Source organism: Diabrotica undecimpunctata, chromosome 6 (genome assembly GCF_040954645.1).
Source record: "Diabrotica undecimpunctata isolate CICGRU chromosome 6, icDiaUnde3, whole genome shotgun sequence".
In the NCBI taxonomy this organism is placed as follows: Eukaryota; Metazoa; Arthropoda; class Insecta; order Coleoptera; family Chrysomelidae; genus Diabrotica; species Diabrotica undecimpunctata.
In genome coordinates this window covers 150,921,638-150,936,435 of record NC_092808.1, presented here as the reverse complement: position 1 = coordinate 150,936,435, position 14,798 = coordinate 150,921,638, and the positions used below count along the sequence as shown (strand labels likewise).

At 31.8% G+C, this 14,798-nt stretch overlaps 1 protein-coding gene across 8 annotated transcripts in view; it reads left to right on the top strand.

Moving 5' to 3' along the window:
- Positions 1-14,798, top strand: part of ERR (estrogen-related receptor) — a 109,877-nt gene that overhangs the window by 59,424 nt on the left and 35,655 nt on the right. The window contains exon 2 of one of the 8 annotated variants that reach the window (XM_072535771.1): positions 164-269. The exons of 4 other annotated variants lie outside the window; for them this stretch is intronic. Coding sequence is in view for 2 of the 4 variants with exons in the window: in XM_072535768.1 (XP_072391869.1) it covers positions 7,245-7,253 (9 nt within the window). In the remaining 2 variants the exon portion in view is untranslated. Of the gene's footprint in view, positions 1-163; positions 270-349; positions 634-883; positions 923-7,180; positions 7,254-14,798 lie in introns of those variants that run through there. 3 more of the 8 variants (XM_072535772.1, XM_072535770.1, XM_072535768.1) reach the window with 3 other exon arrangements.

Genomic DNA, 14,798 nt, shown 5'->3' with positions numbered 1-14,798 from the left:
GGCTACGCCGACGTGGTCGAAAAATCGCGTTTGTTTTAAAGACCTCAATATCCACTTATACTTTAATATACTATTTTATAATTACTTCTATTTTTTAATGATAACAACCCGTATATAAGTAAATAAATATTTCGAATAACAAAACACCAATTCTCTCTTTCAGCCGTCAGCGGAAACAGTGACACCCCCGAAGACTATAATATATTTCCAAAAAGAAGACGAAGAATAACAAAACACTAACAAAAAGTCTTATTGAGATTAATGCTAAAGTAAATATAAAATGATGATTTGATTATTAACCTAAAAAAACAAAACCCAATAAAATGATAGAAGTCCGTTGATTGAATAATAACAAAAGCTCGAAAATAGCAGAATCAGTATTAAAGATTATTTAGTAATATAAATAAACAAAAGATATGAAATTTTGTATCAAAAATATTTTAATAAACTGAATAAAATATGTTGATAAACTGAAAAGGAAATTTCCAAAACTGAAACAAGAACTCTTTCTCTAGAAGAATGAAGAAATAAAGAAGCCATCATTCGTCTACAAAAATTGATGTTCCGGGTGTATAAAAATATCAGAACTATCAAAAAATACAACAAATACTTTTGAGGTCGACACTTCAACAGGTAATTATTCTTACCGAAAATCCCATATCGGCGCTTATGAACAGTATTTAAAATTCACGATGCAACTATGCCATGCCAGTTAGAGAGAATAGGATGCAAGGAAGTGAAGGCCACGTTGTGCTGATCTGACGGATAGTGGCCTTGATCTTGAATTAAATCCCAGTTGCCAAGCTGGCTGACTACATTACATGGCGAACTATCTATATCTTCCACATGGAAACACGTTTTTTTTAAAGAGTCATTTGGTATAATTAGGATGTATTACATTTGAAGAAGACTCCTGCTAATGGTAATGATGGCATTACTACTCATTTTCTTGCCGTGCTCGATATATAAATAATATTGTATATATAAGGGGTATAAGTGACAAAAAGTAAATTTTGAGTAAATGGCGTTCAAAGTTGAGCCTTCGCTGTAATTGCCATGATTCTTTAATGCTAGTATTTCTTTTGTGGTTTAGTAACTATAGGCATTATTATTATTATTGGTAACAAAAAATCATAATTTTATTGACTTTACTCATTTTGAAGTTATTTTCAGGTTGCTAAGTAGCACTTGTATCATTTTACCTCTAAGAAATGCAACATAAAGGCAAAAAATGTAAAAAGATCATAAAGTTTTTGGACAAATTTATTCTTTACCATAACACTTAATACATAATTGGCTTATCATTCATCGACATTAGTGTCGTAAGGATGATCCAAATCGTCATTTTCTACTTCTGCTTCTTCTAAGTTTGCTAGTTCTCTAGTTTGATGACCACTATGTCGCAGATTTATCAAAAACTCATGGTAATTTGGAGGTACGTAGTTAAGTAACTGTAACTGTAACAATGAAGAGTGGGAAAAGCCCTGGACCTGACATGCTTCCTATAGAAATCCTAAAAATTCTAGATGAGAAGCACATTGATGTTTTAGTGACACTCTTGAACCAAATTTATAGTTCAGGCGTATTACTCAAAGAGTGGTTAACGTCGATTTTTATTTGTCTCCCCAAAAAGAAAAACGCAAGAGAATGCAGCGATTACCGCACCATTAGCTTGATGTCTCATGTGCTAAAGTTACTACTAAAAGTCATCCATAACCGAATATATCACAAACTGGACATAGAGGTTAATGATACACAATTTAGTTATCGCAAAGGCCTAGGAACGCGTGAAGCTGTTTTTTCACTTAATATACTGATACAAAGATGACTGGACGTCAATAAAGATATATACGTATGTTTTATTGACTATAATAAAGCATTCCTAAAAGTACGACATAAATAATTAATGAATGTCCTGAAATCAAAGAAGATTGACTCAACGACCTCAGGATCATATCAAATTTATACTATAAACAGCGAGCAAAAGTACGTGTTAACGAACAGCTGTCAGAAAAAATTGAAATAAGATGTGGAAGTGAGACAGAGATGCGTATTGTCGCCAATTCTTTTTAATGCCTACTCCGAAGAGATCCTGAAAAACGCTCTTGAGGGTGAAACAGCTGGAACAAAGGTAAATGGAGTTCCCATTAACAACATTAGATATGAAGACGACACTGTGATCTTAACCGAAAATATTGAAGATGTTCAGACACTGGTGACCAGAATAGCGGAGTATGGAAAAGAGTATGGTCTAACAATGAATGTCAAGAAGACGAAATTTATGAGAATATCGAAAACTCAAAGAAATAACGAGAATCTTCTAATAAATGGAACCAACGTCGAACAAGTGGACAAATATGCATATCTGGGAACAATGATTAACTCCACAAATGATTACATTCAGGAGATCAAAATCAGAATAGAAAAGGCTAGAGCAAATTTCAACAAAATGAGTAGAGTGCTATGTACAAGGGATTTAAAATTGGAACTAATAGTTAGGTTGGCGAGGTGCTATGTTTTTTCGACTTTATTTTATGGAATGGAATCTTGGACCTTGAATGCGACATCAATGAAAAAACTGGAATCATTCGAGCTGTGGGTGTATAGAAGAATTCTGAAAATATCGTGGACAGAACACGTCACAAACAAAGAGGTTCTGAGAAGGTTGAATAAAGAAATAGAAATTTTAAATATAATTAAAACAAGAAAATTGGAATATCTCGGACGTATTACACGTGGAGAGAAATACACCTTGCTCCAACTGATTATCCAGGGAAAGATCCAAGGAAAGAGAAGCATAGGGAGGCGTAGAATGTCATGGCTGCGCAACCTGAGAGAGTGGTACGGATGTACATCAAATGAACTTTTCAGAGCAGCCGTCTCAAAAGTCCGAATAGCTATGATGATTGCCGACCTCCGCCGCGGAGATGGCACTTGAAGAAGAAGTTAAGTAACTGTTGAAGATTTGAATACTTAGCTTGCTTAATCAATTTTGTCAATCTTTGTCAATCAATACTGGCTAGAGATCTGGCAGAAGAGCAGAGTTTTTGTCAGCTCGAATGGGTTTCATAGATAGCTCACTAAACTCTTATATGATATAACTCCAGCTGTTTTCTTGTAAAACAGGGTTAAAGGTTTATCCTGTCAAAACGTAACCATTGCATGCTCGGAAGTCCACTTACGCTCTTGTTGAAATATGGCGTAAGTGTTTGAAAGTCTTTCTACTTGTTGAGGTACATACAGGTTCTTTTTGGTTCTTTTCTTTTTTAACTCTATCAAACCAAAGTCTTGGTCATACTCATTATAAGAATGGCCACTTATAAAAAAGCGATGATCTACTGTTTGAATATTAGTGTTTCTGACAATGTAGAGCCAAAATTTGACTGTTGGAGGACTCTTGTTTTGGCCTCCACAATTGTCGCTAAATGCAGTTATGTGTTTCAAAGATAGGGGGAGGCTTTTGATATATTTTAGGAGACAAGATTATATTTCCTGACATCCACGTGACGCCTGACCTTCGTGTCACATAAATATATGGGTCGTTCCAGTCTGTAGGTTATGGACCCCTAAGTTATACGTCCATAGTTGTCTTAAATAATATATTTTAGAAGTTGACCTTTTAGGAGTTGGTAAGGAGCAATTTTGGTAGCATCCTTTAGGCCATGACACTCATCTTTGGTATTCTTACGGCTTCCGCTTTACGTAAGTGAAAGTTTTTTTCATTGTTTCTGAGCTAAAGCGGTTTCTTCTGCTGAACCATTTTTTGGAGACTTTTTTGGTTTCAACTACATTTTGTAAACGTTTATTGGAGACACCAAGAGTTTTCAATATAAACTGTTTACATACTCTAAATCTTTTCAGAGTATAAACACATGACACTTCTTTGTTGCTAACTGCATTTAGTTTTTTTTCTTTTTATAGCCTCAGTCTATATGGATCGATTTAGAAAAGCTGTTTGCTCGGTGCCCAATGCTCAATTATTCTTTAAAAATTGAAAATATTTGTTCATGTGAAATTATATTGGTAATTTAATTCCAACAATGATGATTTTCAAGTTCTCGTAAGCTTTTAGCTTCATGAGTTTTATGTTTTTTGTCCATGTAATCTTCACCTGAATTTTTTGCTATTTTAGCCCTGTTTTTTTTTTACTTATCTGGCCTCCGAATCCATTTCTTGCGAGTCCAAAACGTTAACAAACTCAACTAAAAATCTGACCCAGTGGAACAAGGGCTACAAGTGCACTGGTATCGCTTCTCTTCCAAGCCATACTCATAGTTGGCTTGGAGGCTAAGTAACTTGCCGCTAGGAATCAGCACATGTTAGACTTATAGCTTAGATCTTTTTACCTCCAAATAGAATGGAAGATTTCCAGTTCAGCGATGACCCATCAGAAATGGTGGATGTTAATGGATAACAATATAAACCTCCGAAAGTTCGAAGCCAATGTGTGACCTTCAAGGTATAGGTTTTCACAAACTTCAATAAAACTCATAACTTTCTTTGGGAGCAAATTGTTAGACCTCATCTAGCTCAGTCTCTCAGGTGTGAGAACGTCTTATCTTAGAAGTAAATCTGAACAACGAGTTTGGCTAGGATAAATAAACTAAGATATTAATTAATCATATTTATTGTACATAAATAAAGATAAAATTGATATTTTCTTCAAAGCACGTGGTGTTCGTGTGTATTAAGGTATAAAAAAATTGCTTATTGCAAGCTTAAATTTTTATTTTAAGAAGATCTTTTCGGAATTAAATCATTCCATCATCAGTTAAATAAAAAGTTGTTAAGAAAACATTGTATGGCCACTTAAAAAAAGTTAAGCAGTTCTCAGTTAGTCCAAGACTCCAGAACAGATCAGAGGTAATTTAAGTCGAAAAAACTTCACCAGCTACAGGGGGTCATGTAAGATGCCCCCATTTTCAGTTTTTTAATAATCAATAAGTTAAGTCTATTGCATTTACCTTGATAAAACCATGAGGATTATATTTTAATACGGATGTCCTTCGAAAGTTTTTTTAAGTGGCCATACAATGTTTTTTTAACAACTTTTTATTTAACTGATGATGGAATGATTTAATTCCGAAAAGATCTTCTTAAAATAAAAATTTAAGCTTGTAATAAGCAATTTTTTTATACCTTAATACACACGAACACCACGTGCTTTGTATTCAACAGGTATACTAGCCACTCCTGGATATCTCCACTTCATGGTTTGTTCCAGTTTCACTTTTAATGATATTTTCTTATTAAATCAAAATCAAACAAAAGAAATCTTGCCTATAGCTTTACGTAAAAAGATTTTTAAATGATACTTCTGGCTTCTGATTTTGTCTTCAAGTAGTTAGACAGTATTGCAGCATGTAGTGGTTAGTTGCTGATGTAGCTGAATCTAGATACTTTCATGTTTGTATCTTCAGGTGGCCATTGGTTTCTGAGTATCAGTTGCAGTTTTTATTGCATGGTTGACCATGTGCTGTGGCATTCTCCTCTCAAAAATATTGACAAAAATTAGGCCAAAAAAATTAGAAAAATTAACCTTGTGTTAGCAACATCATATGTTTTAAAATATTTCCTTTCCATATGAAGATTGAAAACTTAAGAGGTCGCTGGTTAAATGATAGAATAATAATGAAGAAAAAATGCAATATTTTGACTGTAAATAAATTACGAGAATTAACTGGTCTTAACTCATACTGTTGTCTGTATAAAGAATAAGGGACTCACCTTTTGATATATCGATGTATTCATAGCCCATGTGTAGCGTGGACCATCGCGACGCCATCCAAGGCACCGAAGGAAGGACGGCCCGTGTTTACTGTTCACTGTCTCGTAAAGAAGTGTAAGTCTTGATACTTGAGACAGCCAGAAAAGAACCCTGTAACCGTTGGGTGGTTTATGGACAAGTTCATCTCATAAATCAACCTTATTGTAAGGCGCTTCTGAATAGCGACAATCCAATTCAATGGTTACAGTGTAACACGATACTTTACACGTTTTGTGTGTATTATCGACACAAAATAACAAAAGAAGTCATATTCTCCGTTCTTAAAACATAATAAATGAGATAGCCAGTTTAACAATTGTACGGGATTTTATGAAGTTATGAAATTTAAAGTTTTGTCTGGCTTTGTTAATTTGTAAAAGACACCAGTTTCATCGCCATTGAAGATATCTTCATCGTTGTATGCTTGCCTTAGTTGTGGCCATGTGTTTTGTATCCAATCACCTGTCCCAGTTACTGGTACCAATTTTTTGTACGGCATTAGGTCTCAGGCCATTATTTTTGTATTACATACCTAAGTTATAAATGCAGTACAAATATGTTTGAGCATTGAGTGGTAAGTTTAACTTACCTGTGTAGTCATCTGTACCGATAAAAATTGACGGCATAGTTTCTAAAGTTGTTATTACATATTGTAGTATTGATTTATCTGATTCATGCTGTCTCAAATGAGACATTAAAAATGTCCCATGGGCTTGTAGTCTATTACTACATCCAGCAATTTTTCACCTCCCTACTTAACGGCTTTTAGGTCTCACCAGTAAAGATATCAAAGGCAGCATTCTAAAACAGAAAACTATGTCAATAGGAAAGAACTAAAAAAAACAAATCATGAGATTTTTAAATTTCATTTCAACCAAATATATCTAATAAATTGTTTATAAACATCTGCTTTAAGATAGAAGCATTAAGTAATAAATATTATAAACAAGTTAATTTATGTAAAATAAATATAAATAGTTATTAGTGCGTCACTTTTCCTACATAACAATTGTTGTTATTGGAAATTAGAAATGATAATGTTGAAAAATAAAATATAAATTTTTATGTCACGTCTATAAAATTACGCTACGCGTTCGTGATTGCATCAATTTTATGGTTTATTTCGGAATATAGTTTTATTTTTCTAGGATGATTATCATTTATTGTAATTAATAATGTGCGAAGAGTACTAGAGGGAATTGTTTTCCTCTAATATGTCGAAGATTGCTAGATACGCTTTCTTTTGTTAGGTCTTAAGCGCATAAAATAATCGTCAATCATCAGGTCCAAACGCATGTACGGGGTGTTTCGTTCATTTTGGTTATAGTTCGTCAATAATTTTTCTTACTAGCACAAGAAACATTTTGTAGATAATTTCTTCTGCAAACTATTGCAGAACAAATTACTTAGAGGCATCATTGATGCCCCTTAGTACGTTAAAAAACGCCGCATTCACCTGTAGCATAGTGTAAAACCAATGATTTGGGTAAGTAAAAGAAAAATGTTTAATAATACTTAAAAGCAGTAAATGCCATAATTTTCTGAGACTGCGCCGATTTGCACTAAAATTTGGCTATTATTTACTTATTCTGAACTTTAAAGTTGACCCTGTGCAGTAGGGTACTTTTATCCAGGGGCAGGGTTGGCAAGTTTAAACCAACATGCTTGAAACATTGATTTAAACCAACCAACTTTTTTTTTAAGAAAAAATCTGTTTTTTTTTTATTATTTTAAATTATACTTCAAAAGTGACACCGATTGAGTGGTGGAAAAGCCACAAAAATATTGATACTATCATCATTAATGTTATTGAACAACTTCACACAACCCAAGCGTCTTCGGCTGGCGTTGAAAGAATGTTTTTTTCCTTTGGGCTAGTACAGGCCAAACTTCGAAACAGGTTGGGTACAGCAAAAGCCTTCAAACTGGTGTTTTTATTTAAATAAGATGTTTTAATACATCTGCCGCAAATGAAGAAAATGAAAATAAATAAATTGTATTTTTTATTTTCGAACTTGAATATATTATTACTTTTGAAGATATGTTTTTGTTAAATTAATTATTTGTGTGTGTAAATAAAAAGAAAAGTTGTATTAATCATTTTTTTTTTCATGTTCACGTTTATTACTAATATTTTATAAAATAATTTATTCATTTTTAATCTTTTAGTAGACGCAGTTTAATTTTGTGTATCAGTAGTCGCACATGGTCTACTACCCCGGTCATAAAAATAGTCCTCTGGATGAATTGATTGATTGAATGGATTGAATTGATCTTCGTCTAACAATACTGCAACAAGCAATGCTTTTTCTTCTTGTAAATTGCACATTTTATACACTATAATTCAAACTATTATTATTTATACTAATGAAACCGCAGGTCGCTATTGGTCCGGTGTGTGCGCTTTCTACAAAAACCGAGATCGCCATCGCCATCGTGGTCGTTTAGGTGTGTTCTCCGCTAATTCCCTTAGGATTAGTGCTAGAAACTTATGATAAAAATTATGATTTTTTAAGTACTACGAAAAGGTTCTATGAGTTTTCCACGAAAAATGCATTGGTTTTTTCATATTTCACGTTGAAACTTTCAATATTGGCGTTTGACGAAGAAGAACCAATTTTCAATAATCTACACTTCTCCAAAAAATTAACGCACCACTTCAGTAAATCAATTTTAGTTGTAAAAGTAAACAGGCAAAGAATAAAAAATAAAACTTCACCAGATTTTTTCTACATTTTATTAGTAATTATAACAATTTGTCTAATCATCAGAAAATATTGAAGTACAGGAGAAAAAAAATAAAACGGAAAATTCTAAAAAAATGATGATAAGAAAAGTAAACTAAAATATGAAAAAAAGTCTTAATAACGAGTGTTTCCACATCTACTACGTATAACAGCCTCACATCCTTGGCCCATACTTAAAATTAATTGCCCTATTTCATTTTGGTCTAGTTCTCTCCAAATCTGGATCAGCCTCTCTCCCACTTCCTGTAAATTGTTTGGTTGGATCGCTCTTAATCGCCTACCAAGGATATCATAAGATTTAAATCCGGACTATGTGCTGGGCATTCCATAGTGTTAATTTCTAACGATCTGTGCAGCGTGAGGTCTGGCATTATCTTGCATTATTAAGAAATTTTCACCGATATAAGGAGCGAATGGTACTACATGTTGCTTCAGGATCTCCAATATGCACCTTTCAGCTGTAACAGTTCCATTTTTTATGACCACTAGGTCCGTACGTGCGTTCAAAGAAATACCACCCCACACCATAACGGATCCTCCACCAAAAAATGTAGTGTGTGAGAAGTTACACTGAGCATATCCTTCGTTGGGTCGTCGCAACACACGAACACGTCTGTCGTTATTGTACGAATAAAATCGGGATTCGTCAGTAAATAGCACTCGTTCCCAGTCAGCCTCTAACCAATTAACGTGTTCTCTGGCAAAATGTAGTTTCCCCCTTCGATGCTCTGCAGTTAATAGAGGACCTCGGGCGGCAATCCTAGGTGTTAAGTTGTATTCCCTAAATCGCTGGCGAACATTTTCAGTACTAATTTGTATAGCATGCACGTCTCGAAGCTGAATTTGTAGACTTCGATGTGCTACAAAACGTTGTCGAAGAGCAGAAATTCTTAAAAATCGATCTTGAATAGGGGTAGTTACCCGGTTTCGTCCTTGCCCTGGTCTGCGAGTATGATCCCCTGTTTCGAGGAATTTTTCTAACACCCGTGAGACGGATGTGTGGGACACGTTAAACCGACGATCAATTTTTCGCTAACTCCAACCTTCTTCCGACAGTATCACTGCTTGGGCACATTCATCTCGGGTTAAATTACGTGACTGACGCTCCATAATAAACACAATTAACAATAATCAACAATAATTAAACAGTAGCCGAATAAAATTCGTGAACACTTGAAAATTAGTATATTTATACAATTAGTACATTTTTTGCTTCTTTTTATTTTGTTCCAAAAAAACTATAGATATAAAACGCAGTCAATAAATATAGAGTGTACGAATAGCATATACAAGGGGCTTGCAAAATATAACATTACAATGGAAATTTTTATTAAAGCTAATAAAATATTTTAATATTTCAAAGTGGTGCGTTAATTTCTTGAAGAAGTTAATTACTATTTAAATGGGAATAAGCCACAATTAAAGGTTAAAATACGTTTATTGACGTTTCAATTTCCACTTCGGAAATCGTTCTCAAAATACAAACATTAGTAAATTAAACAAATTTTGTTTTTTGTTACTTAGTGAAAAATTCTTCTAATAATTTAATTTTATCTGACTCATCTATATTGACAATTCAGACATACCTTATACATTTTAAAGTAGACGACTTTAAAATGATATTGCCAATATTGTTGAGTTGCGTTCCTGGGACGACTTTACTTATAAGATAGTTCATTCGATTACATGAAATCAACTTTAACTTGAGAATATCCGTCAGAAAAGATCATAACATGTAATTCGTCTTTAAAAAGACAAATACATGCCATGATGACAGTAAAATTCTCCTGTTAGTGATTCCATAGTAAATTATGAGGGAAAAACCAGGAAAAAACCTCATAATACTATCCCGACATGGTAAGTATTTGATCGTGCATTTAGTTTACCTTCAATAAACAAAAAATTCCGATTTTATATGTTTGTTATTTAAAAAACATAAATGATGTATTCTCTATATGTTACTGACTTACCAATAAGTCAGACGGATATTCTCAAGTTAAAGTTGATTTCATGTAATCGAATGAACTATCTTATAAGTAAAGTCGTCCCAGGAACGCAACTCAACAATATTGGCAATATCATTTTAAAGTCGTCTACTTTAAAATGTATAAGGTATGTCTGAATTGTCAATATAGATGAGTCAGATAAAATTAAATTATTAGAAGAATCATGAATGTGTTGCTTGTGTGAGTCCATTTCAAAAGGTGAAAGAAATAATAAGTTAGACTTACTCACAATCAATTTAATTTAACTAATCGGACGACCGGTTTCGCTTTCTACAATATGCAAAGCATCTTCAGGTCACGATACAAAGTTAAAATGCTGAAAACAATAATCCCTTATTAGGGTGTTGTCTAATAAAGATAAAAAACATAGGTAGGTGATATAAATTATATAAATTACAGTAATTATGCCAATATTACATGTCTGTGGTTTTATAAATGAATAAAAATAATAATAATAAAATGTTTAAGCAGACAAGGTAAGACCCACAAATTGGTAACATCGTCTATTAAACTGTAATGAATCAATAAATAAATAAACAACTAAATAAACATTACTTACATGCCGGTACTCTATTAATTGATGGTTGAAAGAACATGGTTCAAACTATCTTGGATTGTTGCTTGGAGAACTCAGGTTAACTATTGTAATTGTTTAAACAGTAAACTGGGAGGTTCTTGAGGAGACAGATTTTATCCAATGAAGTAGAGATAGGTGGAATGTATTGTTTGTTTTATGAAAGTAATGTTCTATACCATTAATTTCTTTAAAGTTATTTAAGTTTATTCTGGAGATATATTTATGAAATGTGTGTTATTTATTGAGATTTTATGTTTTGTTCTGGAAGGTGACAGTTGTAAGACAATGAATAGGAATGGATGTACAGATTGTGTGGGTGTGCAATTGTACAATCTTGTAGTTATCAAAATTTCTTTGATAAGGTTGTGGAAATATCTGGCAAATTACTGTAAAGTCCAGAGATTTTTATGTTAAAATTAAATTAAGACACTTTTACACACACAGAAACACACAGAAAACACTTTAAAAAAACGGGGGACGAAACAAACATTTAATTTAAAATAAAAGGAGAGGATTTCCAAAAGAACTACATTTCTTATTAGGAGACAATGAGTTTTTTATGTGCTGTATATCAGATTTTAGAGGTAAACTTGACAAATGTAGGTTAAAGTGTGACAGTTCTTCTTCTATTTTAAATGCTGTAAGTTAAGTTATCCAGTTTATGAAACAAGCTGATATTAATAAAAATCTAAAATTTTTAATTTTAGATATCAAAGTTATTTGATGTGTTAATATTGGCATACTTTAACAAACTTTAAATAATTGATTTCAATGTAACAATATAAATAATTGTAATACTTATTCTATGATAACTAACTCAGCTTAGTCAAAGTTACAGAACAAACTTAAGTGATTATTTGTTAATTAAATTAAAATATGTACATTTGTATTGAAAATGTATAATGTATAACTAAATTACAAACTTTCTTTGAAAATAATTGTTGGTGTGAGTCATCTGTCATGGTGTGTATAAGTATTTTTAAATATTTATTCCAATTCTGATATGTTAATATGGAACTGAAATAATAAGCTAATAAACCATTGTTGATAAAATTATTATTGATAAATTAAAGAAATTGACTGAAAATTAAGTATTCAAAGGTTAGTTGGTAATTTTAATATCTGACAGTTGGGACCGGAAATTGGTTATACCGACAGGTAAAAAGTTCTCTATTTAAACCGGTGTAAAGTAAAATTATTCTTATTTCAATTTTCCAATACCATGAAGAGGAATCATCACACCGACACGAACATTGGTGAGTTTGTACAATAATTTCTGTGACACTTTAACAATTTTAAATTTAAAACAGTTTATAGTTAAAATATAATATTTCTATTAGAAAATGTAGATTTGCTAATTATTAGGATTAACAAAATTCTATTTAATTAATACTGCCAGTCTGAACGACTTTACCATGTTGTGTTGGGAACAATCAAACCACGTGTTAATTTGAAATTAAATATTTTGTAAAATGAGTGTATGTCGCAACCGGATGGGGTGTAATAATAATTTTGGGTTAAATAAGTTGAGGTACCATACCAGTTCAATACTGATGTTTTATATAGTTTTAGGAAAATGTAGTTTAAATTAATACGTAAATGAATCCAGTGAACAAAGAACTTAATCAAAGGGGACCGTATTTTAAACTTTATGTAGAAATTCAAATAATCTGAGGAGTATATCAAATGTATTTGAATGTATATGGGACGTCCAACATCGGGTCAATCACACTTCTCCCAACATATCCGACATAAAAACCATAACTTTGATCCACAAACAGATTTCACAATCCTCCATACTTGTAACAAAGGCTTATTACTCAATAACCTGGAACATTTAGAAATATTAAAATCTCTAAAAAATCACACAGCTGAAACTTTAAATGCACAGTTAGAACTAGAGTACACACCAGTATACTCAGTATTGATATAAACTTAATATTAATAATTTTACCTGATCTCACTCCATTTCTACTTTCCACACCAAAATCCATATACTTATATAATTGATTGCCCAATATCTTCTTTATATGAGGTTTTCCATACAGTATCCATTATCTTCATGCACATTTTTTGGAATTAACTTCAACATCATGGTCAAACTTTTTATTCCAGTATCCCATATACATTCAAATACATTTGATATACTCCTCAGATTATTTGAATTTCTACATAAAGTTTAAAATACGGTCCCCTTTGATTAAGTTCTTTGTTCACTGGATTCATTTACGTATTAATTTAAACTACATTTTCCTAAAACTATATAAAACATCAGTATTGAACTGGTATGGTACCTCAACTTATTTAACCCAAAATTATTATTACACCCCATCCGGTTGCGACATACACTCATTTTACAAAATATTTAATTTCAAATTAACACGTGGTTTGATTGTTCCCAACACAACATGGTAAAGTCGTTCAGACTGGCAGTATTAATTAAATAGAATTTTGTTAATCCTAATAATTAGCAAATCTACATTTTCTAATAGAAATATTATATTTTAACTATAAACTGTTTTAAATTTAAAATTGTTAAAGTGTCACAGAAATTATTGTACAAACTCACCAATGTTCGTGTCGGTGTGATGATTCCTCTTCATGGTATTGGAAAATTGAAATAAGAATAATTTTACTTTACACCGGTTTAAATAGAGAACTTTTTACCTGTCGGTATAACCTATTTCCGGTCCCAACTGTCAGATATTAAAATTACCAACTAACCTTTGAATACTTAATTTTCAGTCAATTTCTTTAATTTATCAATAATAATTTTATCAACAATGGTTTATTAGTTTATTATTTCAGTTCCATATTAACATATCAGAATTGGAATAAATATTTAAAAATACTTATACACACCATGACAGATGACTCACACCAACAATTATTTTCAAAGAAAGTTTGTAATTTAGTTATACATTATACATTTTCAATACAAATGTACATATTTTAATTTAATTAACAAATAATCACTTAAGTTTGTTCTGTAACTTTGACTAAGCTGAGTTAGTTATCATAGAATAAGTATTACAATTATTTATATTGTTACATTGAAATCAATTATTTAAAGTTTGTTAAAGTATGCCAATATTAACACATCAAATAACTTTGATATCTAAAATTAAAAATTTTAGATTTTTATTAATATCAGCTTGTTTCATAAACTGGATAACTTAACTTACAGCATTTAAAATAGAAGAAGAACTGTCACACTTTAACCTACATTTGTCAAGTTTACCTCTAAAATCTGATATACAGCACATAAAAAACTCATTGTCTCCTAATAAGAAATGTAGTTCTTTTGGAAATCCTCTCCTTTTATTTTAAATTAAATGTTTGTTTCGTCCCCCGTTTTTTTAAAGTGTTTTCTGTGTGTTTCTGTGTGTGTAAAAGTGTCTTAATTTAATTTTAACATAAAAATCTCTGGACTTTACAGTAATTTGCCAGATATTTCCACAACCTTATCAAAGAAATTTTGATAACTACAAGATTGTACAATTGCACACCCACACAATCTGTACATCCATTCCTATTCATTGTCTTACAACTGTCACCTTCCAGAACAAAACATAAAATCTCAATAAATAACACACATTTCATAAATATATCTCCAGAATAAACTTAAATAACTTTAAAGAAATTAATGGTATAGAACATTACTTTCATAAAACAAACAATACATTCCACCTATCTCTACT